Below are 23,121 nucleotides of genomic sequence, written 5' to 3'. Positions count from 1 at the left end.
TCTGGCTTTGTTAGCTCAGATGGCCCTCTGCTCCCCAGGGCAGGGGCAGGTAGAGAGGCTCGGGAAAGGGGACAACATGAGGCCACGGGTCATCCACACTGCGATTGTGGAGGGCGGACCAGGCGAGCCGGGCCTCTTCCTTCCTTCCTTCAGTACCCACGAGAGCCAGAGGGCGCTAGTCACCCTGCGTTGCCTTAGCAGCTGAACACTGTCTCTGCATTAATCTCTGTAAGTGCCGAGAGCACCCGATCTCATTATGCTAAAATATGAATGGAGAATTAACTAAAATGCTTGAATACAATTAGGTTAGAAAAAGTGGCTCCTTATTAGCCCCATTATTAGCTGAGATAATGCAGAGGAGGGGTGGGGAGAGCCCCCCCCTTCCCTGTCCCCCTAGTCTGACTACGTAGGCAGCCCCAGGCCAAAGGGAGCTGCTGCTACCACCTCTGTCTTCTGGCCTCGCCCTAGCTGTCTGAGGGCTGGCGGACTGGGATTAGCCTGCGACCCTCCTCCAGGCAGCCGGGAGCAAAGGGGGCGACAGGGCAGAGGCAGGGCATGTTGCTCAGAGTGACAGGTGCTGGGCCCCTGAGGTCTGCCCCTCCAGCCCCGGCCCCCACCCCAGACCAGCGGGTGCCGAGGCTGCCAGAAATCCCAAGGGTCCCAGGGCCAGTCTGATCGGCATGCCCTTGGTCAACCCCTTTGTTTTACGCAGGGAGGGAACAAGGCCCCGCACAAGGGACTTGTCCGCACATTGTGAGGCCAGGATGGAGCCAGGACGGAACTCCCACCCGCATCTCCCGCCAGCCGCCTGGTGGGTTTAGACACGAGGCCTTGCGGCCTTGCCCCAGAGGGGCCCTTCGGAGAATTTGCCCAAAGGCTCTCGCTCTTAGGCTTTGGATGATGCCACCCTGCTGTGGCTCCCCAGGCCTGGGTTCTCCAGGCAAGCCTCTGAGCTCAGAGAAGTCGAGACCTCCCGGAGTAGCCTTGGACGGGGCTGCTCCTCCGAGGGCTCCGGCCATAGCCCATCTTCCCGCCGCCCACCAGTAGGAGCTGCCTTGGGCTGAGCTGGAGAGTCGGGGGAGGGGCGCCCCCAGGACTGCCCAGCCCCCAGCCAGGGCAGGAGCCGGGAGAGGAGCAGGGACCGCACGGCTGTGAGTGAGGACAACAGGCGCAGGCAGTTAGTGGAGCCCAAGGCACAGCCAGGGCAGAGGGTTTGCAAAGAAGAGTGGCAAGGAATAGGCGGAAGGCAGGGGTCGCTCCCAGGGACGCAGGCCCCCTTGGCAGAGGCCACACCTTCAGCTGCCGTGGCCAGGCCTGATCACGGGGTCCCGGTGGAATGAGAGAGGTGAGGGGACGTAAGTGCCACAGGGGGCCGACAGGAGCGCAGTGGATGTCAGTCAGTGACCCCGGTCCCTCCCTTTGCCTGGAAGCTGGGCTGGACCCAGGTGTCCTGTCAGGCCCATTCCCCTGATAATCAGTGAGTCTTTCCTTCTCTCTTTCCCGGGGGTCTGGCTGGCCGCCTCCTCTGGGAGCAGCACCGAGTGGGAGTAGAGCTGGCCGGGAGGTGTGGTGCACGGGGTGGGGATGGGGGGTTCATTCTAGCTGCCCCAGACTAGGGGGTGCGACTTCATACCCATCACACAGCTGGGTAGACCACACATCATCATCGCCATCCCCTGGCAACGGATTGGAAATGCAGATGTTCAGGTCCTCCCCTAGAGCACTCCAGGAGAATTTCTAGGGCGGTGCTCAGGAATCTGTGTTTTACTATGTTCTTCAGGTGGTTCTTAGGCACACAGCAGTGTGAAAAGCTCTACTAGAGACCACACAGAGCACCAGGTTTGGGAAAGAGGGGTCTGGGAGTGGTCCGAGCCCCTGCGAGGGGTCTCTGAGTCTTCATCACCAGCTGGAAAGGTAAGACACACTATTGTCATCATGGGACGTGCCTGTAGGTGCCAACGGGAGCATGGTGGAATGTGCCCAAAATGGGGGTGCAGCGTGAGGATAACAACAGATGTGGGGCATTGAGTGGGTGTCTTGGGAGGAGACCTTGGGACCAAGAGGACCTGAGTGTGTTAATTCCTGGTGGAGAAGCTTCTTTGGACTAGCCCTATGCTAGGGTGGTATCGGGATAAATGAGCAAGTGTGGACACTCCAGTCTTCAGATCAGGTGACCCTATAAGGGAAAAGCTGAAGCTACTTCCTCCTCCCCTCCCCTCCCCCCTAACACATCAGGAATTTGCGTACAGCCTGACACAGAGACGTGGGACCCAGGCAAGACAGACACGAACCTGCCGGAGCCTCCTGAACCCCCAGACAGATAGATGGTCTCTCAGTGCCAAACACCAGAGCTTGGCACCATGGGGACAGAAGACATCAATCCTCAGGGATGGCCTCCCAAATCAAGGCTCAGGGATACCCTGAGCCCTCACAGATCAGGCAGCCCAACACCTAGAGGGCAGCGTCTGCCAGAGTCTGGCTTCTGGGGGAGCGCAGAATAGTGGGGAAAGGTGCAGCCCAGTGGTTCCCAGCCTGAAGTCCCAAGTCCTCCGCAGCCCAAGAAGGCAGCCACATGGGGGTCCTTATGTCCTTTTCAATACTTCTAAAAGCTTAAAAGAACTCATACCTAGGCCCATGTTAAGACCCCACAGACCAGCTTAATGGCAAGAGGGTCTTTCTTTGCTATCGTTCCATGGGAAACCTTCCGCAGCTCAGAAGCTCTGGTGAGCAATTAGATGTGCCTTTGATTAGCAAAAGCAGTGAAACAAAGTCATTACTGAGGTGCACCTAACTTCAAAGGCAGGCTCTTAGAACATGGGGTCTGCTGGAGGAGACGATAAGGGGAGCCCTTGGGGATGAACAGATTGGGAACCACTGGGCAAAGACATCAGAGGGTGGAACGAGGCCCTGCAGCCCTGTCCCAGGCTCCCCTGAGCCTCTGACCCTCTGCCTGGGGGCCGTGTTGGGGGAGCAGTGGCCTGAGGACCAGGGGAGGACAAGCAGGACCAGAGCCTTCCCAGGGACACGGCTCTCAAAGACAAGGACCCAACTCACCCCCGAACCTTTGGCTTTCTGGGGGGAGAAGCTTGCGGCTAACTCAGGCCTTCGATTCCCAATCCTGCTGTTTGTAGCGATGACGTGGCCACCGCGATTACTTGACTATTAATGAGTCTGTTCAATTATTCATTGTTACATTTTTAAAACAAATCCTTTCCCTCTCTGCTCCTCTCATCCCGCTTGCTTGGATCAAAGTCTCCCCTTCAGACAAAAGGAGACGGGAGAAATTTGCAGCTCTAACAATCAAACGGTGTGACACGGGGGAGGAGCAGGAGTGGGAACGGGCTGCAGGGGGCTGGGCAGCTGGGCCCTTGGAAGCCCTGCAGGGAGAAGGTGCGTCCTCCAAGAGGTGTGGGAGGAAGGAACGTGCAAGACCGTCCCCTCCCAGTCCGGCGTAGCACAGGCCTAGAGGATGACGCAGAGCCCGGCGCCCCAGGGACCCTCACTCCCTCACCCCAAGAGGATGGAATCAATGAGCCAAGGAGGGGGGAGCAAAGAGGACATCGCGGCACGCATGAGGCGGGCCTGGGGGCAGGTAGGGCCTGACTGCCCCCGGGCCTCGCCCTGGAACCCACAACCCCAGACGCAGTACCTGGCGCCGCGCTGGATGAGCTGCCGGAAGCAATTACATCGTCCAGCATTAGATCTAAAAGAACGAAACACGACATTGGTCACTGGCCGGACCAGGTGGGCTGGGCAGGGCCCCCTCTAAGCAGCTTGCTCCCCCTTGGCTCCAACCCTCGCTCCACCTATAAATGGGATGCCCCGAGCACGGGTGGCTGGTCCTGAGTGTCCAGCCCCAAATTCCGGGCCCAGGGCACTTGAGGAAGATGAGCCATTGGGCCAGCTCCTCAGGGTCACAGGGCAGGGAGACGGAGTCATAGGGAGGGGCAGGCAGCCTGTCATCAGAACAGATGTCCACTCCTACCCACGCCTCGGCCTGGGCAGCACCTGAGATAGCTCCGGACCCCAGAAGGGGAGCCAGCTGGTCAGGCAGGGCCACAAGTGCCTCCTGCCAAAAGAATTCCACCTGGAGAGGTCCTGCCACTGAGAAGGCAGACTGCAAGGAGGGGCGGGGCGGATGGAGCAGGGGTGCTGGCGTGGCTGCTGGGGGTGGTGCACCTGCTCAGCTTCAGACATCCACTGGGAGAGCCCAGATGGGGCCCCTACCCCAGAGTCAAGCAGGGGGCGTGGGGCATGGGCGTTGAGGATGTGGGACGTGGAGAACTGCACCACCCGCCACTGCCCAGAGGTCAGTATCTCCTCGCCATCGCCATGGGTCCTGAGGTCCTGCCCCACCTCCCCCGGCACAGGGAGCTCCGGGTCTGTCCCCCCCCAGCAGCCCCAGCCCCTCCCCGCCCCCTCCCCTCGCTCTAGGTGCCCCCCACAGGTAGCAGGAGATAGGGCCAGAGGCCGAGCGGAGGGAGGGGCACCGCGCCCGCTAACCCCTTTGTTGGTACTCACATTTCAACAAACCAAAGGGAAAACTCAGAGCACTGCACACATCTTATTGGCGTGAGGAAGACGGTTTTTGAAAGGGCAGAGAGAAGGGAACCCCGTGGACCAGACAGAGACAGACACACAAAGCCTTAGAGAAACCCACGCACAAAGATACTCAGCGAGACGTGGGCTGTGACTGAGGGAGAGTCGCAGAGATTATGGAGTACCAGACAGACGGACAGGGACCCGACGACGGGGAGACAGGTGCAGACACACCTGGAGAAACAAAGGGGCTCCCGCGCCTGTTCCTTCTCTCGAATTCTTCCTGGAATCTGTGTCTTTTCCCTTAGTCTTGGCCTACCCCTGGTCTAAGAGCATGAGGAGGGATGGGAGGGGGCCTCCCCCAACCAACGCCGATGTTGGAGATCCCAGGTGAGGGGGCTGAAGGGTCTAAGGCCAGAGAGTCGTGAGCTTAGAGTTCCTATAACCTCACACCTTCCCTGAGAGATTTTTCCCCACCCTGGCTTGGGAAAAAAAAAAAAAAAAAGACAACCAGGAAGCCATGGGCTTTTGCTGGAGATAGGGAGAGAGAGTGGGTCTGGGGTTCTCTCACGCATTGTCCATTTGTCGGTTCTGCAACTACAGACCCTAGGCAGGCGCAGGTTCGAGGTGCTTGCTCCCCAACCCAGGGGCAAGCGAGTCTGGCGCCTGGGCCAGTTCCTGGGTCTCTGGACACCGGCAGGCGGCAAAGTAGCAGGATTCTCATCCCATGAGGCTCCTCTGAGAGGCTAGCTGGGAGAGGTCGTGCATCACCTTCCGCCTGGCATCCTCTGAGGAGTATGATGCTGAGACCCGGGGAGCCCCGCAGGGTGCGGGTCACTCCCCCTCCCCCATGGGGCTGAACTGGTCTGCTTCATGCGTGCTCTAAAGGCTGACATGCTCTTGAGGGGAAGGAGGTGAGGAGGGGGGTGGGAGCACCTTCTCCCGGCCCCCCGCCCCAGCCCCTGGTCCCCTGCCGTCACAAGGCCAAGGTCAAGCACGACTCAGAGAGATGTGGAAAGACTACCGACCAGCCATCTGCTTCTCCTTACTCCTTCTCTTTTTCTCCAGTCTCCGCAGACGCTTCTCCTCCCGCCGCCGAGCCTCCTCCTCCTCCTGGTGCTGCCGACACTTGTGGAAGTTCTCCACCACCACGCCCACAAACATGTTCAGGACAAAGAAGGCCACAATGAGCAGGAACGAGATGAAGTACAGCAGCATCCAGGGGTTGTGGTTCATGATGGGCTGGTGGGGATCAGGAAGCACAGGGGGAAGCATCAGCCTGAGGATGCGTCAGACCCGGCTGCCTCAGGTGCTGCCCCACAGCCTGGGGTCGTTAAGACGCGGTCTGCAGGCTTAGTTAGCTACAGGGCCCCAGCAGGTGATCTAAATGAGTGATGTGGCTTCGATGTTAGACAGTAGGGAGGGGTGGAGACTGTGGCAAAGTAGAGGGGTAGGTATTCTATCCAAAAGGGGAAGCTGCTTCCTTGTTCCAGGTAACTCCTGCCCCAAGGAAGGCAAACCCTATGTTCCCAGATCCTTAGACTAATCCTGCGCAGGCCCAATTTCTGCATTTTCACGTGAAATCCACCAATTTTTAGATGTTTGCTACTATTCAAAAAAGTGTAAACGTGTTGCAATCTAATAAAACACATAATCCTGCACAGGCCTAATTCTGGATTTTTGCATGAAATCCACCAATTTTTAGATGTTTGCCACTATTCAAAAAAGTGTAAACATGTTGCAATCTAATAAAGCACGCCGGGATTTGGCCCGCAGGCTACCAGTCAAAGCCTCTGCTGTAAGGGGTGAGGTCTCTTTGATGGCATTTTGCCAGCCAGCCTCCCTCTTTCTGTCCAGGGCCTGCACCACATCATGCCTAGAGCGGCCTGAGCCCAAAGGTGGATCCTGCTCACCCCAACCCTACCTGTTGGTCCACACCCACAGCATCCAGCCCGTCGTACATGATGTCCACCCAGCCATCCTTGGAGGCCAGCACGAACAGGGACATCAGGGCCTTGGGGGAGGGGAGGAGGAGAAACCATCTGAAACCTGGGATGTGTGGCCAAACCAACCACCACCTGTCCCCAGAGCACCTCCTGGCAGAGCACCTCAGGGGACCCTCGCTCTTCAGAGGTCAGGCCCGAGTCACACTCTGGGCCCTATGAGAGCTCTCTGTCCCAGGGCTCCGTGGCTCGTGTGAAGCCAGAGAAGCCCTGGGAGATGATCAAGGCCTCTGAGCAAGGGACACCAGAGCCCTGGAAACCCAGAAAGCAACACCAGGCCGGGTCTGGGAAGCAAACCAGCAAAAGCGAATGAGCGATTTCATCTTCTACGTGGCTCTGTGTTTGCGAACACCGAAGAAGAGAAGGCGCTGACGATGCTGGCAAGTCAGTTGCCCTGTGCGCATCGTGACGCGTGGACTCTTGTCCTCTCCGGATGCCTGCCACCGCCACCCCCACCCCCACCTTGGAGCGTGGAGCTCACCTGGCCGAGGTTGTCAAAGTTGTACTTGTGCCGGACCCACCGGTAACTGGCCTCAGCACAGTCAGACTTGTTGGTGATGTTCCTGGTGTCCTCGCCTTGGCATACGAAGAACTTCCCTTTGAAGAGCTAGACACGCACACGCGGGGAGACGGAGCCGAGTGAGCTGTGGCCACAGGAAGCCCTGAGCTCCCCAGCCCCACCCCTCCCACACAAGCTCTGGGGCCCAAGAGCTCCCGGCACACCCTGGCGGAGGACCCGGTGCACGGACAGGAACCTCCCCTGCAGGCACCCCTTCCTCCGGTCTCCTGGGAGCAGAGACCCAAGGAGAAAAGGAGAAAAGGCCAGCGGGGCAGGTGCCGGGGAAGGATGGGGTGGGGGGTGGGGGGGAACGTTCACTGGTTTTCTACGAAGGGTGAAGCCAGTGGTTCTCCGAGTGGGGTCCCCGGCAGCATTGGCATCATCTGGGAACATGCTAGAAATGCAAACTCTCAGGCCCACCCTAGACCCACTGAATCCGACACTCTGGGGGAGAGGCCAAGCGACCGGGTTTAATGGTGGGGAAAGCCTAGGTATCATCGACTCCACTTGACAGGTGAGGAAAACCGAGGCTCAGAGAAGTAAATTCACACTCAGCTAAGGTTGAATACCCTGTAGGTGGCAGAAAAGGGGCTTGAACTCAGGTATCTGACTGGAAAGCTCCCTCTCATCCCAGAACAGATCAGGCTATGACTGCGGGTGGGGAAGGGAAGGGAGGGCCGGGAGGACCAGGAGGCCTGGGCAAGCCGCTGAGAATGGACCTAAGTCCACTGGAAAAGCCCAGGACTGGGCTCCCAGTGGTTCCCTCTGCTCACCCAAGCTGGCTGGAATGAAGGAAGTGGAAGGGGCGCTGGGTGTGCCAAGAGGCACCCACAGCGTTGGCAAATGTACACCAGCCTGGTCCCTGGGGCTAGAGAATTCTAGGAAACCAGGGACAGCCCTCTCCCCAGGGCAAAGAGGACACTCTGGGAAGCCAAAGGACGGGAACGGGAGGGGCAGTAGCCACCCGGGAGCTCCCCCGCCGCCGCCGCCCAGACAGTTGGCTGTCTACCCTGAAGCCGAAACAGCTGGAGCCAGGGGGTTCTGGAAGGCTGGGGTGGAGGGGCTCCCCGGCTCCTGGGGGCGCCTGCTGACTCCTGCAGGCGGCTCCTGATCTTTTTCTCCTCCGAAGCCAGTTTCCTCCCCGGGCCAGAGGCCCAGTTTCCCCAGCAGCCCCCACTTCCTGCCTCGTCTGGGGTCTGCACCCTCCTGCCTGCCAGCTCGCCGCTAACCTGGCCCAGCTGTCTGGGCCCTGGATCCCCAGGCCTGGCCTGCAGCCCGCTCCGCTCAAGCAGGGGAGGAGGGGTGGGGACCCCGGAGCAGACCGGGGCCAGGGCAGCGTCTGTTCTCCAGAGTGCAGTGTGGGAGGGGGGCAGCAAAAGCAGTCTGCAGCTGCCCTAGGTCAGCGGCCTCTCTGAGGCCCTCGTCCCCTCCGTGGACCTCTTCTAGGCTCCTAGTTTTCTGCAAAACGCCCCGGAAGCAAAGGCGCCTGAGGCCTAGGGCCTCGAGGGAAGGGTCCCTGTTTATTCCTTTCTGGAATAAAGACAGCAGCAGCAGCTCGGGCCTCCGCATCCAAGGCCCAAGAGGAAGGCCACACCTCGGGTTTCCATCGCCCCCTGGCCCCCAGATCCCCCACAAACCTGCACCCCCAAGATGCCAAAAATGATGAAGAAGGCACAACAGATGACCACGATGTTGCCGATGGGTTTCAGCGAGGACATCAGCGTTTCCACTACCAGCTTCAGCCCCTGGGCCCGGCTAATGACCCTGGGGAGGGACAGAGGGGAATAAGAGGGGTTCCCTCAGCTCGGAAGCTCCCTTGTCCCTTGTCCTGCTGTCCCCCCCACCCCCACTGATCTGGGCTCACTGGTCCCCATCCTGGACTCTGGCTTTCTGGGCTCCACGTGCAGAGCACTTCTCTTTGCACGGGATCCCTGCCATGGGGACTCCCACCCCCAATCTCTCCAAATGGGATGCAGACACCCCCACCTCCCCCTGTTCCCCCTCCACTCCCAGATGTCAAAGTATGACCTGATGGGGCTGGGGTGGGGACTCAACTCAAGGGAGGCGGGACCCAGGGACGCAGTTTGTCGTGCGGACAGGGAGACCAACTTGCAGGGGGCGTGGAGGGTGCAGGCAAGGAGGGGGAGGGGGTGGGTCAGTCAGTATTGTCTCCATTCGTGGAAAGTTCTGACGTGGGAGTGGGGGGTGGGTGGGGAGTGATGGTGGGAGGGTCTCCTGAGAGAGCAGATGCCCTGCTAGCAGGGTTAGCTGGTGGGTGGTCCCTGAGAGGTGTGTGAAGGCAGGGAAAGGAGTCTGTTACCTCACCAGGGAGGACGGTCACCCCCAATGGTGCCACCCAAGGGAGACCTTCAGCTGAAGGATATGAGGGCCCTGCCTGTGACCTCTTACAGTGGGGCCTATCCAAGGTCAGGGGCACACTAGCCCTGAGCCGTCTGTCCTGTGGGGAGGGTCACGGTGGGAGCGTGCTCAAGGAGGGAAACTCCTAGGGCCGTGGTTCAAGCCAAGCGATGCCAGGGCTCCCTGTGGGGGTCACAGGCAGGAAGCAGGGGCTCGTGGGGCTCTCGTTCCCCTGCGGGGTTGTTGGTGCTGTCCCTGAGGGGGGCGCTGGGCTGGGGGCGCACCTGAGTGGGCGCAGTGTCCGCAGTAGCCGCAGCACCCTCAACATGCCCAGGATCTTGGTGCCGCTGTCGGAGACCATGGACACCAGGATGTCGATGATGGAGATGAGCACCAGCAGCCCGTCGAGAATGTTCCAGCTGCTACGCAGGTACGCCTGCTCCCCGAAGCACCAGCCCAGCGCTACCACCTGGGGACGCCCGCTGCATCACTGTCGCCGCCGCCTCCCTGCGGTCCCCAGCCCCGTCCTCCGACTGTGGTCAATCTCTCCAACCCCTCGCCCCCCGGCCCGCGCCAGGAACCAGGGAGCCCCAAAGCAACACCGACCCCCCATCACCTTCACGGTCATCTCTGCCAGAAAGACTGCAGTAAAGATGTAATTGGAGAGGGTCAGGAAGATGCGTTCCTGCAAGAGACAGCAAGCAGGTCTCGCCCACTAGGAGCCCCCTTCGTGGGCCAGGGCTGCTCTGCATACAGAAGCCAGGAATTGCCTCCAACGTTTGACTCAGGAAAATGGCCCCCACCTTCCCCAACAAGGCAGACAACCTCTTCTCCCCAGACCTCTCCCTCTCCCTCTCTCTCTCACACACGCGCACACACACAGCAAGCACCAGGCCCCCTGACTCACTTGCAGCTCTGTGGACAGTCTGAACAGCACTGCCTCCCGCCCCCCGAATGGCCTGGAAGGAGAAACGTTCCCCCAACAGTGCTGTCATCTGAGCCCCATATCTCAGAGACCCTCCAAACTGGAGCAGGGTTTACCTTGACCTCTGACCCCCCTCATCCTACTCTCCGCCCTTCTCCCCGTACCTGCTTTCCCTCTGTGTGGCCCAGCAATGGAGCCACAGGGCAAGCAAGGAGCCTGACTATAGCCTGTGTGTCCCCTGGCACCACATTTATGGGGCCATGGGTGGGGGCAGGGCGGGAAAGCAGGTGACCTGGTCCCCTGATATCTGTAGGCGGAGTCCATCCCCGGGTGGCAGGGAGAGGGCTGGGGAGGTCTGGAGAGGCAGTAGGCAGAGCGTGAGTGTCAGAGAGAGAAACAGAGGAAGGGAATGAGAGAAGCGGGCACAGGACAGAGTGAGAGGTAGAGGCGCGGAGGGCAAGAGCGGGGCTGAGATATGGTGATGGAGGCAGAGGGCCGTGCAGCAAGGCCTTGGGCAGGTGGCGGACACAGGAGCCGTGTGACCAGCCGCCCTTGCTCCAGCCCACACAAGCCCCAGGGGTGGGGGTCCCCTCACCCACCTATTCCCAGCCCGGCCCTCCATTCAAAAGGGTCCCTCTGTCCCTACCCTGGCCCTGCTAGAGCTCACCCCAATGGAGACTAGGAGCCCAGGAGCGCTGAAATCTGAATGGCAGTGTGGGGGAGCAGTGAGGAGGGGTGGGGGGCCACTCTGAGCGAGTGGGGCAAGATGCCGTGAGGGGCAAACACTGTCTGGGGGTAGGGGCCTATGATGCCCGGCTGGGGAGAGACAGCTTCCGGAACCAGCTGGGCCCGTCCTGATAGAGGTTGGGTCCCTGGGCATATATCCAGATACTCAGGCCTCTGGCCCTTCCTCTCCTTCTGAGGAGGACTAACAGGTTCACAGGTTCACTAACAGGTTCACGCCAAGCAGAAGTGACGAATGTCCCCACTAACGTGCCTCAAAACCTACTTGTGACCTGGCAGGACCAAGAGGATCGAAGGGCATCTCCCTCTCCCCCACTCTACATTGCCCATGGGGTAGGCTGGGCAGGACGTCTTCCCCCATCAGGGCAGAGGTCATGGGCGAAACCCAGACCTTCTGTAGGGAGGAGGGGAAGCAAGACCACTCAGCCCAGCCGGGGCCTCTCCTGCTGTTCGCATCACCCCAACACTCGCCGACTCCCACCGGGGCCCCACAGGTCTCTGGCTCCCGAGCACGTGCTGTCTACTAATAGCTGGGATGCAGTGGGGCTCCCCGGTAAGGAGCAGGCCCCCCCGCACCCCCAGCTTGGCTGCTGTATCACAGAAGGGAAATGGAGGCAGGGGCGGGAGAGGGACACGGCAGGCAGCCCCGGGTGCCAGGTGCCAGGGAGGCCTAAAGGAGACTCCTGGTTCCCTCCCTCCGTGTCGCTCTGGGCCTCCCCGCCCGCCTCGCTGGCTCCGTGGGCGCTAACCCAGGAGGCGGCTGGCACTCAAACAGCCACCGAGCTTAGTCTTTGGTGACTCACAGCACTGTGGGGGTCGATCTTGGGACGCTCCATGGCGATGGTGATGCAGTTGAGGAAGATGATGACAAGGACCACATGGTCGAACATCTTGTGGGTGATGATTCGGTGACATAGGAGGCGGAACCTGCTGGAAGACAGGCAAATGCTGGGCAGGAGGCGAGCAAGGCAGCAGTGAGAGGCCTTGCTCGGCAGCCCCCGCCGCCCCCCCCCGGGCTCTCCCAGCCCGGGGCCCCTCCCTCACTTGCCCCTAGGCCAGGGGACCCTTCTAGCCTCCCTGGGATGGTGTCACGGGGTCATTCCCCAGGAGGAGAGGTCAGGGACCCCCTGCTCACCTTGACTGAGGAGGGAAGATGTACGCGGACCAGGAGTCTCGCTCGTGGCAGCAGGCAGGCAGCCGGGCTCGGACCCACGCTCTCATGCGCTCCCCTCTGCTCTGTAGAAGGATCACAGGACTCGTGTGCAGGCCCGGGGCCCCCAAGTCCCCCGAGCCCACCCTGCTCTTCGTCAGCAGCTCCGTGGCCCTCACACCCCGTCTAGCCTCTCCCACTTGGCTCAGCTCTCTGCCGTGCTTCTCTTCCTTTATTCCTAAGACCCCCATCTCCCTGTTAGCCCCTTCTCATCCCCTGAGCATCGCTCACTTCGCTCATCTCCTCCCTCCTCCCTTGCACCCCCTCTCCCAGGCTCTCTGCCTCCAGCCCGGCCCCACCTGCCCTCCCTGTTTCCCTCCCCACTGGGCTTAGAAGCCGTATCAATTATCAAACATTGTCCCCATCACAGCTGTCTGTTCAAAGACACACCTGGGACCAGGAGACACTGGCCCCTTCTCCTCACGTGCTAACCCTGAGGTCCTGGGTCCCTGTGCCCCATCCCCAGGGTTAAAGGTGGTGGTGAGGGGCCCGGGGGAGGGGTGAATGGGTGAGGGCGGGTGTGAAGTCAAGGCTTGCGATGAGGTCCAGATGAGAGAGGGGGATGGGGAGGGCATCAGTTTGGAGAGATGAGTGATGGGTATTTCTGAGTCACATGGGGAGGGCCATGAAAGATTCATACACATCTGCCCGAAACCATTCATATCCACCAAGGACCGCAGCGCCGCAGCCCCACGGGTGGCGAGGATCTGCGGCTCGGTGGGGCGGGCATCGGGAGGAAAGGGGCAGTTTGGAGCTCAGCTTCAGGGTCGGCACCCCTTGAGCTCCCCTGGGGCGTGATGGGGCGTGATGGTAACTCCCTGAATGCCACAGAGCCGGGAGGGGCTTGTCCAGCTGGGCGCCAGGTCGGGCACAGTTCCCCTCGGTTCAAGGTCAGGGGTGAGAGCTCACTGTGCCCGCAGGGGCCTCACCAGGTTGCCCTCGTCATCGCCATCGTCCCCATCCAGTGGGGGGTCGTCGGGCCGCAGGGCCCGGGCCAGGCGCCCCGAGGCCGACTTGCCGTTGCAGTCCTGGTGCTCGGAGGCTGAGCTGCGGCCACTGGCCGTGCGGTGCAGCGCAGGAACCCTCAGCGTGTCCGGCAGGTCAAAGGAGTTCTTGGCCTCCCGCTCCAGGGAGCCCCCGTGGCGCCGGTCGCTGCCCGCTGGGCTGGCCCTCTCCTCTTCAGAGCTCTCCTCCTCGTCCTGGCTCTCTCGGCCCTCGCCCGACAACAGGGACCGCCGCTCCCCACTCGGGCTCCTCCGCTTCAGGCTGGGGGCATGGCCCAGGCTGTTTCGGCTGGAGCGCCTGCTGGCCCAGCTGCTCGCTGCACTCCAGGGGCTGTGTGGAGAGCTGCGGGTGCTCGGCTGGGGGGTGGGGGAGCCAAGAAGAGGGTGGTCGCCACCAAGACCTCCCAGCCCCGCACCCCCCTCCCATGCATGCTGTCTCCTGTGAGCCTCCCCAGCATCACATCAGGTATAGAGGTGTGAGCAGGAGCCCTGGACCAGACGCCTGGGTTCCGATTTTTTACTCCAACCAGCTGTGTGACCTTGGCAAGTTACTAAACCTCTCTGTGCCTCAGTTCCTCGTCTGTGTATGAGATATGACACTGGGACCTATTCTTCGTTCAGTTGACTGGCAGTATAAAAAGATTGCAGGAGCATGGGCCCTGACGTTGGCTCCTGGATTAAAGTGCTGGCTCAGTCACCTGCTCACTGCAGAGCTTCCCACAAATCAGTTTGGCAATCTGAGACTCAGATCCCCATCTCTAAAATGGGGATAATAATGATACCTACGTCATAGGGTTGCAATGAGGATTCAATGCATTTAGAATATTTATGAGCAGTGTCTAGAACAGTGCCTCGTCCAGAATTACTAACTGCATGGGGTTTGCTGTGCTTACGATGAAGTATTAAGAAGGTAAGGACTGCCCCCTCTTCCAAAATGCAACTCAGAGGTTGAGCTTCACACAAGGTCGCCGAGTTAAGGGACCGAAGAATAGGATTAGAACACGGCTCTTCTGCCCCCCGAGTCCAGAGCTCTATGCCTGCCTGCATTACTAGACCTACTGACTTCCCTGGGGCTCATCAGGCCTATGGCTCAGAGGCTGTCCCCTTGGGCCTGTCCACTTCCCTCCTCTTTTCCCTCCTGACATCTGCGCATCTCCCACCATCCGGCACCCACGTGCACCCCATACCGGTGACTTCATCTCATGGGGCGCCCCTGGCTCAGCAGACCCGCTGCTGCTGGTGCGGCGGGAGGCGGGGCCCACCACCTCAGCCAGGCCGGTGCTGGAACTCTTGGGGAGCGACATGGGTGTGGCGGCCGTGTGGATGATAAGAGGCGGCAGCAGGTTCCTCCGCAGCTCCGGGTGCTCCCCCAGGGACACCACTGCTGAGGGAGAAAGGGAGAGACCCTGAGTCCACTCGAGGCTGGCCCAGGGCCAGGGGCAGCACCCGCGGGATAGATACGCACAGGCCATGGGCTTCTTCCTGTCCCCATTGCCATCCAGGCTGGGTGAGAAGAAATCGGGCTCCGATTCGGACTTGGTGGCATCTCCCTAGGTGGGGGAGCAGCAGGCCATTAGGGTCCCAGCCGGGCAGGGGTTAGTGGGGTGGACTGAGGTCTCCCTGTCTCCACACGCACACACCACATACAGGCTACGGGAACCAGCAACCACAGCACGAGGCATGCACTGGTGCAGGGCAGACCACGCAGCGTGGGGCCCAGAGCTCCCCAGGGCCCCCGACACCTCTGCCTCCCACCAGCCACACCTCTGAGAAGGCCACAGCTCACCCCACAGCCCACAACACAACCAGCCAGGCTGGAACTGGCTCCAGGAGGGGCTGAGAGGAGAAGGGAGAGTGAGCCGGGCAGGGGGGTGGCAGAGGCCAGAGGGAGCTGGGGACCTAAGTGAAAGGGTCACTAGAGCCTAAATTCCAATTTGTGCCCTCTGCTTTCCTTCCAAGGCTGCCCTCCCCTGGGCCTCAGACCTGAGGACCCCAGGAGGCAATTGAAAGACCCCAGACAGAGCAGCTCGGCCCAAGGAGGTCACTGCGGGCCCGCTGCTTCGTGCCCTGGTCTCCCCCCAGACCCCGCCCCTTCCCCTGGCCCCATTTGTACCTCTGTCCCCGTCTCTGGGGCAGTTTTTCCTTCTTAGCAGGTCAGTAGGTTCCCCAGTAATTACACACTTCTCCTTAAGAAGTTATTAAGAAATACTTGATTGCTACTTTTGATAAGGACATAAATATTGTGTAATTGGCATCTCAGGGGATCATTTTCATTAACTCAGTTTACATCCCTAACGAGGCCTTCAATTATCGAGCGGGAACTCCAGGGGGCTGCTCGGGATGCACAGCACGGTAGGGTCCCGCGGGGATCCTGGCTCCGGCCCTCTATTCCAGTGCCAGAGCAGGAAACGGCCGAGCACAGGCTGGGTGCGGGGGCCAGAGGAGGAGCGTGTCCCCGAATACCTGCTGGCCCTCCTAGGCGGCCAGGGGGCCAGAGACGCGGAAGTGGATTTAAAATTCTGGTACCTTCCGGTACCTCCACCCTCACATCCTCCCAAACACTTGTCCTGAGCTGAGGCAGCTTGTGGGGTCTCCAATAGGGGCTCGGGGCAAGGGGGAGGGGAGAGAGATGGGGGAACACGGTCTGCGGCCACGGATCCCGAGTCCACGGAGGCCCGACGACTCGGACTCCTCGGGGACCTCAGCGTCGGCACGCACACGCGGTGTCCCCGACACGTGCACACAGAGGATTCTAAGTCCCTTCCTTCTCCCGCCCCTCCACCGGTCCGGCGGGGGACGGGAATGGTGCCCTTTGCAGGTGGATGGGGGCAGAGGCAAGGAGGCTCCTCCTCTCAATGTCCTCGGCAGGGGAGGGAAGGGACTTGAAATCGAAGCAAACCTCACGACACCAGTGACCACCACGGCTACTACAGTTGCACAGCAGCTGAGCGTGAACACGAGCACAGAGACGCGGAGGCAGAGTGGAGGGCGCACAGGGCACGGGGATGGCAGCATGCCGACTCATGATCGCGTACCTACCCCCTGGGAGTCGACAGGCAGCTGAATACAGCTTAACTGTCCACTCGCATCTTCCCGTTTGCTGATTTCCTACAGGGAGACGGGGAGGCAGGGGACGGGCGCTGGTCACAGGCGCTCGGGCTTTCAGACATCAGCAGTGTCGAAAGAGGATGAAGAAAAGGATGGTGCAAACCGGGCAGGGGTGGGAGGGGGACAAGACACCGGGGGTAGGGGAGGAGGAGAGAGGGGACAGAACGGCCTTCCAGAATTCAGCCACAGGCCCTCGGGCCAGAATGAATCTGAAGGGTGAGGGCAGGGAAGGGAGACCGAGCCCTCCCCCCGGTTAATCCTAATAGTGACAGCTACAGTTAACTGGGGTGCCAGCCCTCCCGAAACTGCCTTATGAATACCAGCTCGCCTCTCGCAAGGTGGGAAGGAAGTACCGCGAATGTCATCTTAGAGGAGGCACCTGGGGTTTGGAGAAGCTAAGACAACTGTCCCAAGGCATGCAGAGAGTAAGAGGTACATCTGGGCCTCGTACCTGAGTCTCCAGCTCACCTCTTACTGGCCCCGCACTGGCAGGGGGCTTGGGGAATGGGCAGGGAGGGTGGGAAGGAGGAGGGGATGGAGCCCGAGGCTGGCAGGAGGCTGAAGGCCGGGAGCTGGAACAGGCCTCCCCAATCCCCCACGCTCAGCCTGCATCCCTCCAAATCAGACCGGGTCCAGCTGCTCCCACTGGGATGGGATGTGACAAGTAACACTGGGATGACAGCTATGATGTTGTTTAATATCAATTAATGGCCTCACACAGGGCCTGACGCCTGTTCATTTAATTAAATGTGTGGATGATAAATATACAGGGATTCAGGGCACTGCCCCCTGCAAGTCGGGAAATCAAAACTGAGCCAGCCCAGCCCCCTGGGGCTCCTCCCTCTTACCTCTTGGCAGGGTGGCAAGGCCAGCCAGGGGCTACCCTTGAGCCCTCCTGCTAGTGATGCCCCACAAAACGGGGGCGGCCACTTCCTCTACCGAGGTGGCTTGCCTCGTTTGTGAGAAAGCCGGCCATCACAATAGCAAAAAGCAGCCTCTCCTGCCAGATCGCGGGGCTCCCTCAAAGCAACATGCACAACCCCCTGAAACTCGTACCCGAGAGGGCAGGTGCTTCTGGAAGCATCCAGGTCACCGGCATTGAGTGACTGACCCTCCCCTCCCTCACCCAGGTGTTGGCCCACCACAGGCAGGACAGCGGGCAGCTGGTCCAGCCCCTCCCGTGGGCACTCCAGGGCCATGCCCTGCCTCCCCCACCCCCACCCCCTGAGGGGGGTTGATCTGGACCTCCTTTCTCCATCCCACCCCAGGCCTGAAGCGCCAAGCCCTGAGTGGGACCCTCCCCTACAGGCACCCATGTTCTGCGAGGGTTGAGGAGGCTGTGGCCCCAGGCCCTACCCCGCCCCGCTCAGGCTGGGGCAGCCACGGCCCCCAGCAGGGCCAGAGTGACCTGCCTTGTTCCCAGCAGCCCACTTCGCTGCTGCCTAGCAACCAGGCCGGCTCCGCAGCTCTCCATTTAGCCAGGTGTTTTCTGAAAGGGGCGGCGGCGGGGAGGGGGCTGTCTCCCTCCCTCCCAGGGCACCTCCAGGCCAGCTGAGGGGAGAGGGACAGGCTCGGGGTGTTTTCCCTTTCTGTCCATGCAGTTCCTCAGGAATTTTTCTGAGGACATCTTAGCCGTCGGGAACAGTGGTTGGGAAGGGGCTGCAGGACCCCCATCCCCACTCAGCATCTCTTCCCAGAGGCTGAGAGCAGTAACTGAGAGTGGTGGGTATCCACAGGGATCCTGGCTCGCATGGGAGCACAGTGGCACCCCTTAACTTTTCAGGACCATGGAACCCCCAAATAAGTGCCTTGTGCCTCCCCGCACCAGAGGCCCCGCCATCCCCAAAGGCAGGGCGCACCTCCACCATCAGCTGCCCTCGCGGCCAGCCCGTGGGAGGAAATGCCATCATGGATCACTACAGAATTTGCACGGCTGGCAGCAGGCGAAGGCCGCTGTGGGACGGATGCCCCCGCACCCCACTAGCCCAGCCGGCCTACGGGGAACGGCCCTCCCTCGCAAAGCTGGGAAAGAGTCGGAAAATAGATTTTTGTTTTTCCACCGTGTGCCGAGTATTTATAGACCAGGCCGCAGCGGGAGTTTCCATCCGGGTCATCCGGAGAGAACTGGACCAAGAGCTTCTCTACGCCCAACCTGGAGCATTTCTAGGTTGGGTCAACCTGCCCGTGAATGATGCCCGGAGGCCGGGCCGGCCCAGAGCTCGGGGGAGAGGGGCAGAGCAGAGAGAGGAGCGGCATGCCGTCCTTCAGGCAGAGGCTGAGCCCTGGCACAGTGAGGGCAGGATCAATGCAAATCAATATTAATTGATGACGCTGCCCGTGACGAAGGTGATGGAGCCTGGGCTGGAAATAGGACGCTCATCTCTGCCATGCCGGCAGCTAATTGGGCTCATTTCTCACCCTGGGCAGCTTAGCCCTGCCTGGGCCCTGGTGGCATCTTCATCAGCTCAGCTGGAGCTCAGATGACTTGCACACATGCTTCCCCCACCCCTCGGCTCAGATGGGTCCCCTCCGGATGTCCCCGAGAGCACCTGTGCTCAGGATCCAGCTGCACCTTCTGCCAACTTCTCCAGCTCCCTGGGGAGGGTCTAGCCAACTTCGATGCTGAAGTCCACTCAGCAGCTAACCTTGGCCCCAGGGATCCCCCACAACTACCCTGTCTCCCCAGGGCTGAGGGGCTGCCTGAGACCTGGAGCCTTCTGCCCTAGCCCCCCACCCCCACCCCAACGCCAGCCCGATGGGCACTTTTTGCGAGACCTCCCAGGCCACCACAGCACACTGCTGCAGGCAGGGGGTTACCTCCGCCTGGAAGCCCTCCACCAGAATGGCGACAAGCAGATTGAAGAGCACGTAGTTGCCAAAGGTCATGAGGGCAATGAAATAAAGAGCAGCCCAGGATGATGTGGAGGCCATCCCGTTGTAGAGCACCTTGTTCCAGTCCTCCTGGGTCAGGATCTGCGGGCCGAGGCCGGGGGTCAGCGCCTTCGCCAGGGGGCACCTCCCCCACCCCCGTCCACCCCTGCCCGGTTACCCTGGCACCTGAAAGACGGTGACGATGGCCCAGAGCAGGGAGTCAAAATTCTTCCGGTCCGGCAGCGTGTCCCCGTCCCGCTCCGATGCAAATTTGCAGCCAAAGAGATGCATGCCCAGGATGCTGAAGGCACAGGAGCCACAAGATGGGGGTCAGGGCAGCAGCGCCCCCTGCCCCTCAGGCCCTCCTCCCAGCCGGCACGGATGCCGCGCCTGCCCTCACCTGAAGATGAAGATGAAGAGCATGAGCAGCATGCAGAAGGTGGCCACGTTGTCCATGGTCTTCATGAGCACCACGAGCTGTCGCTGCAGCGCCGGCAGGAAGCGCACCAGCTTCAGCACCCGCATCAGGCGGAAGGTCCGCAGCACCGACAGGCCACCCCCCTGCTGGCCCACGATCTCCCACACGCTGCAAGGAGGGCAGGGAGCCTGAGCCCCTGCGTGCTCTCCCTCCCCTGCCCCTCCCTTCGAGAGGGCCTGGCAGCATCTGAGGGCCTGGACGAGCCCGCACGGCATGAGGAAGTGGGGCCCAGGTGGGCCCCTGGGCCTGCAGAGAGGAGCCCCTGAGATGGATGGAGGTGACAGCTCCAGCCCTCTCCACCCCTCCAGGCCCGGGATCACACCCTGGCAGCAGAGAACTCTCTCCCAAATTCCGGCCAATGCAACGGCATCCAGTTATGGAACATTTGCTTTGTTCTTGTCTAATGAAATCTAAAGCCAATTCCAGAAGCAATAAAGCAGCTCTCCTGGCCCCAGGCCTAGGGGGACGGAGCACTTTCCCAGGGTCTTAGAAACCCTAAAGCAAGTTGCGGGTGTCTGAGATGGTTTCCAAGCACTTTGCAAGCAGGGACAGCAGGCTGGGCCTCACACCTCCTTCAACTCCTCAGCAAAGCCAACTCCCCAGTCCTCACTCACCCCGGGCCTGCATGGGGTCAAGGGCAAGAAGTAGAGAGAGGAGAGAGGAGGCTGCACAGGGGTCCGGCCAAAGGAGACACGAGGCCAAATTCGGCCTGAGCAAGGTAGGGCCGAGAGAGGCTGGAGAGGATCACCCTCCACTGGGGGGGCGGGGGGAGCAGCAGGGCCTGGGGGCCGGGGGGGCCTGACTCCAGACCCCTCCACCCCGGAGGCACAGGTTGCGTGGCTTCTCGCCCCAGCCGCCCCGCGGGCATTCCTCCAGGTGAGAGGTGGTGGAGGGGCAGTCATACCTGATGACAACGATGACGCCATCGAAGATGTTGTAGGGGTTCTTGATGTAGCCAAAGGGACCGTACACCAGCAGCTTCAGCAGCATCTCCAGGGCAAAGAGGCTGGTGAAGACGATGTTGCTGATTTCCAGAGCGTTGGTCAGCTCCTCGGGCTGGAGGGCGGGGCGGGGGAGGAAGCAGCCGAGGCTCATCCCCGAGACCCCATCCCTGTCCTCCCTAGCAGAGGGCCACTGGGAGACGAGCAGCAGGACTGGCAAGCTGGGGCTGGGTGGGCGGGTGGGGCGGGGGGCATGGTGGTGGGGGATGCTCAGGCATCGGAGAAGGACCCTCCCCCGAAGGGTCCATGAAGAAATGCACTCAGGGGAAGCCGCCACACCAAATCCCAGCTCTGGGTCTCAGATCCCCGGGGCCACAGGCTGGCGGGAAGCCTGAACGGTAGGTCCTGCCCACCTCCCGCGAGGACCCCCGAGACCCACCTTGTCCTGTGCTGCCGTGTCAATTCGGCAGGCCGTGGCCGGCAGCCCAGCGACGCTGACCCATGTCAGAGGCTGATTGTCAAGGCCCCACCCGCGTCCCTAGACACACAACCACACGCAAAGGCACACGTGCTCCACGATTACTCCGTGGACTTGGCAGCCTTCTCCGGGACAACTGTCGGCTACGGCTGCTTCCTTCCAGACACATGCACACACTGCACACCCCCACACACTGCACATACAAACACACGTGCGCTCACAATCACACGAACAAGCAGACACACGCACGGACGTGCAAACATGCTGAGGGGCAGAAGGGAGACTCCTAGAAGGGTTGTCATAGACAAGGCGGCACCTGGAGCAGCTACCTGAGGCTAGGACACCTGGGTAAATTCCCAGCCTAGTCCCCGTCAACTCACGGTGTGACCTGCAGCAAGATTCTCAGCCTCTCTGGCCAGATGTAAAACACCCGCGGTAATTACTTCTATGCTTCTGCCCAGGGGCTGAGAATAGGACCGAGGACACATCCTAGAGAGGTCATCAGAAATGACAAACTTGGGGCACCTGGGTGGCTCAGTTGGTAAGCGTCTGCCTTCAGCTCGGGTCATGATCCCAGGGGCCTGGGATCGAGCCCTGTGTCGAGCTCTCTGCTCAGTGAGGAGTCTGCTTCTCCCTCTGCCTCTCCCCCCTGGCTTGCGCTCTCTCTCTCTCGCTCACTCTCTCTCTCAAATAAATAAAATCTTAAAAAAAAGAAGAAGAAGAAAAGAATTGACAAACTGGTGCTATTCCAGCTCACTAGTCACCTCCCCACCTTCCTTCTGTCAATATTAAGTGTCTACTGTATGCCCAGCAATGCATCAGATATTAAAGGAGCTACAAAAACATGCCCTCTATGCTTCCTGCCTCCCAGGAGCCCAGAGTCTCGCTGGAAACAGGTTGTACACAAAATAGCTGAATAACACAAGAGGCCTTAGATACTTAGATGCCAAAATAAAGTATCCAGACAGTAAATCCAAGAGTCTAAGGGAGAGACCGTGAGGGAGGAACACACTGGGAAAGCCTTAGTCAGGAGGCCGCACTTGAAATGGACTCTGAAGGGTAAGTGGGGTCTCTCCAGGGAGAAGGGCGCAGAAGGCATCACAGGGTAGAGCACAAGGAATGAGCCATGTCTGGGGACAGAGAGAGGGGCAGGGCTGCGCTGAGGGCTGGAGATGCAGGGGGAGACATGGTTGGCTCAGTGGAGCCCACTGCCTACCTAATGGGGTGTCTCCATCCCCCAAAAGCCCAAGCTTCAAAGCAGCCCAAGAAGTTTGAGTTAAAATAAATAAGCAGATGAAGCCCTTAGTCCATCAGCCACCTCTCCCCTGTTTACCCAGCTGCCTCACCTGGCGGGTGGCCCAGGGAGGCCACCCAAGCATGGAGCCAGGCCTGGGCACCACCAAATGTATCCTAATGGTCTGACTTTGTGTGGCCAGCCTGGGTAGGAGGTGGGGAGACCTGGAAGGAAGGGCCTTCTGGCTGGCAGGTGAGGAGTGTTTGGGGGTCAATAGCTACTCAGAAGGAGAGAAGCTCTCAGCCTGTGCTTGGGTTCTTTCCAAAGGCAGGCCTGGAGGGCAGAACCAGGGTCAGCAGGCAGGGCTGAGAGCCAGCTGTGGGGGCCGGTGTGGCAAGGAGCTCATGGGTCCAGCAGATCTCAAGCAAATCCTTGCTCCCCAGACTGCAAGTGGGGGCTGGTGGGGGCACTGCCACCTGACCTAGTGAACGGGGTCACAGAGAAATAGGACCTTGGATCCCTCCAGCATTAGCACAGTGCAGGTGGTGGGGAAGGGGTCACTGTCAGGGCAGATAAAGCTCAGGGCTCAGACCCCTCCTAAGTGGATCTCCACTCTGTGCTCCCAAGTGCCATCTGCCAGGGAGCCATGGTCGGCGAGCCTGCCTCCCC

General features: G+C 60.5%; 1 protein-coding gene across 1 annotated transcript in view; it reads right to left on the bottom strand.

Annotated features, from left to right (window-relative positions):
- The window catches only part of CACNA1G (calcium voltage-gated channel subunit alpha1 G), a 61,876-nt gene that overhangs the window by 11,865 nt on the left and 26,890 nt on the right, over window positions 1-23,121 (bottom strand). Inside the window, exons 10-26 of the mRNA XM_081805971.1 lie at window positions 20,704-20,855; window positions 19,722-19,907; window positions 19,508-19,622; window positions 19,268-19,423; window positions 16,382-16,450; window positions 14,808-14,892; window positions 14,530-14,723; window positions 13,268-13,699; window positions 12,264-12,364; window positions 11,932-12,055; window positions 10,076-10,144; window positions 9,744-9,928; window positions 8,739-8,865; window positions 7,024-7,149; window positions 6,464-6,553; window positions 5,589-5,781; window positions 3,650-3,703 (exon numbers count right to left, since the gene is read on the bottom strand). Coding sequence (XP_081662097.1) covers window positions 3,650-3,703; window positions 5,589-5,781; window positions 6,464-6,553; window positions 7,024-7,149; window positions 8,739-8,865; window positions 9,744-9,928; window positions 10,076-10,144; window positions 11,932-12,055; window positions 12,264-12,364; window positions 13,268-13,699; window positions 14,530-14,723; window positions 14,808-14,892; window positions 16,382-16,450; window positions 19,268-19,423; window positions 19,508-19,622; window positions 19,722-19,907; window positions 20,704-20,855 — 2,458 coding nt within the window. The remainder of the gene's footprint in view (window positions 1-3,649; window positions 3,704-5,588; window positions 5,782-6,463; window positions 6,554-7,023; window positions 7,150-8,738; window positions 8,866-9,743; window positions 9,929-10,075; window positions 10,145-11,931; window positions 12,056-12,263; window positions 12,365-13,267; window positions 13,700-14,529; window positions 14,724-14,807; window positions 14,893-16,381; window positions 16,451-19,267; window positions 19,424-19,507; window positions 19,623-19,721; window positions 19,908-20,703; window positions 20,856-23,121) is intronic.

This window comes from Leptonychotes weddellii, chromosome 15 (genome assembly GCF_054177405.1).
Source record: "Leptonychotes weddellii isolate Sample4059 chromosome 15, ASM5417740v2, whole genome shotgun sequence".
NCBI classification, from domain to species: domain Eukaryota; kingdom Metazoa; phylum Chordata; class Mammalia; order Carnivora; family Phocidae; genus Leptonychotes; species Leptonychotes weddellii.
This window is presented reverse-complemented; position numbering and strand designations above follow the sequence as displayed.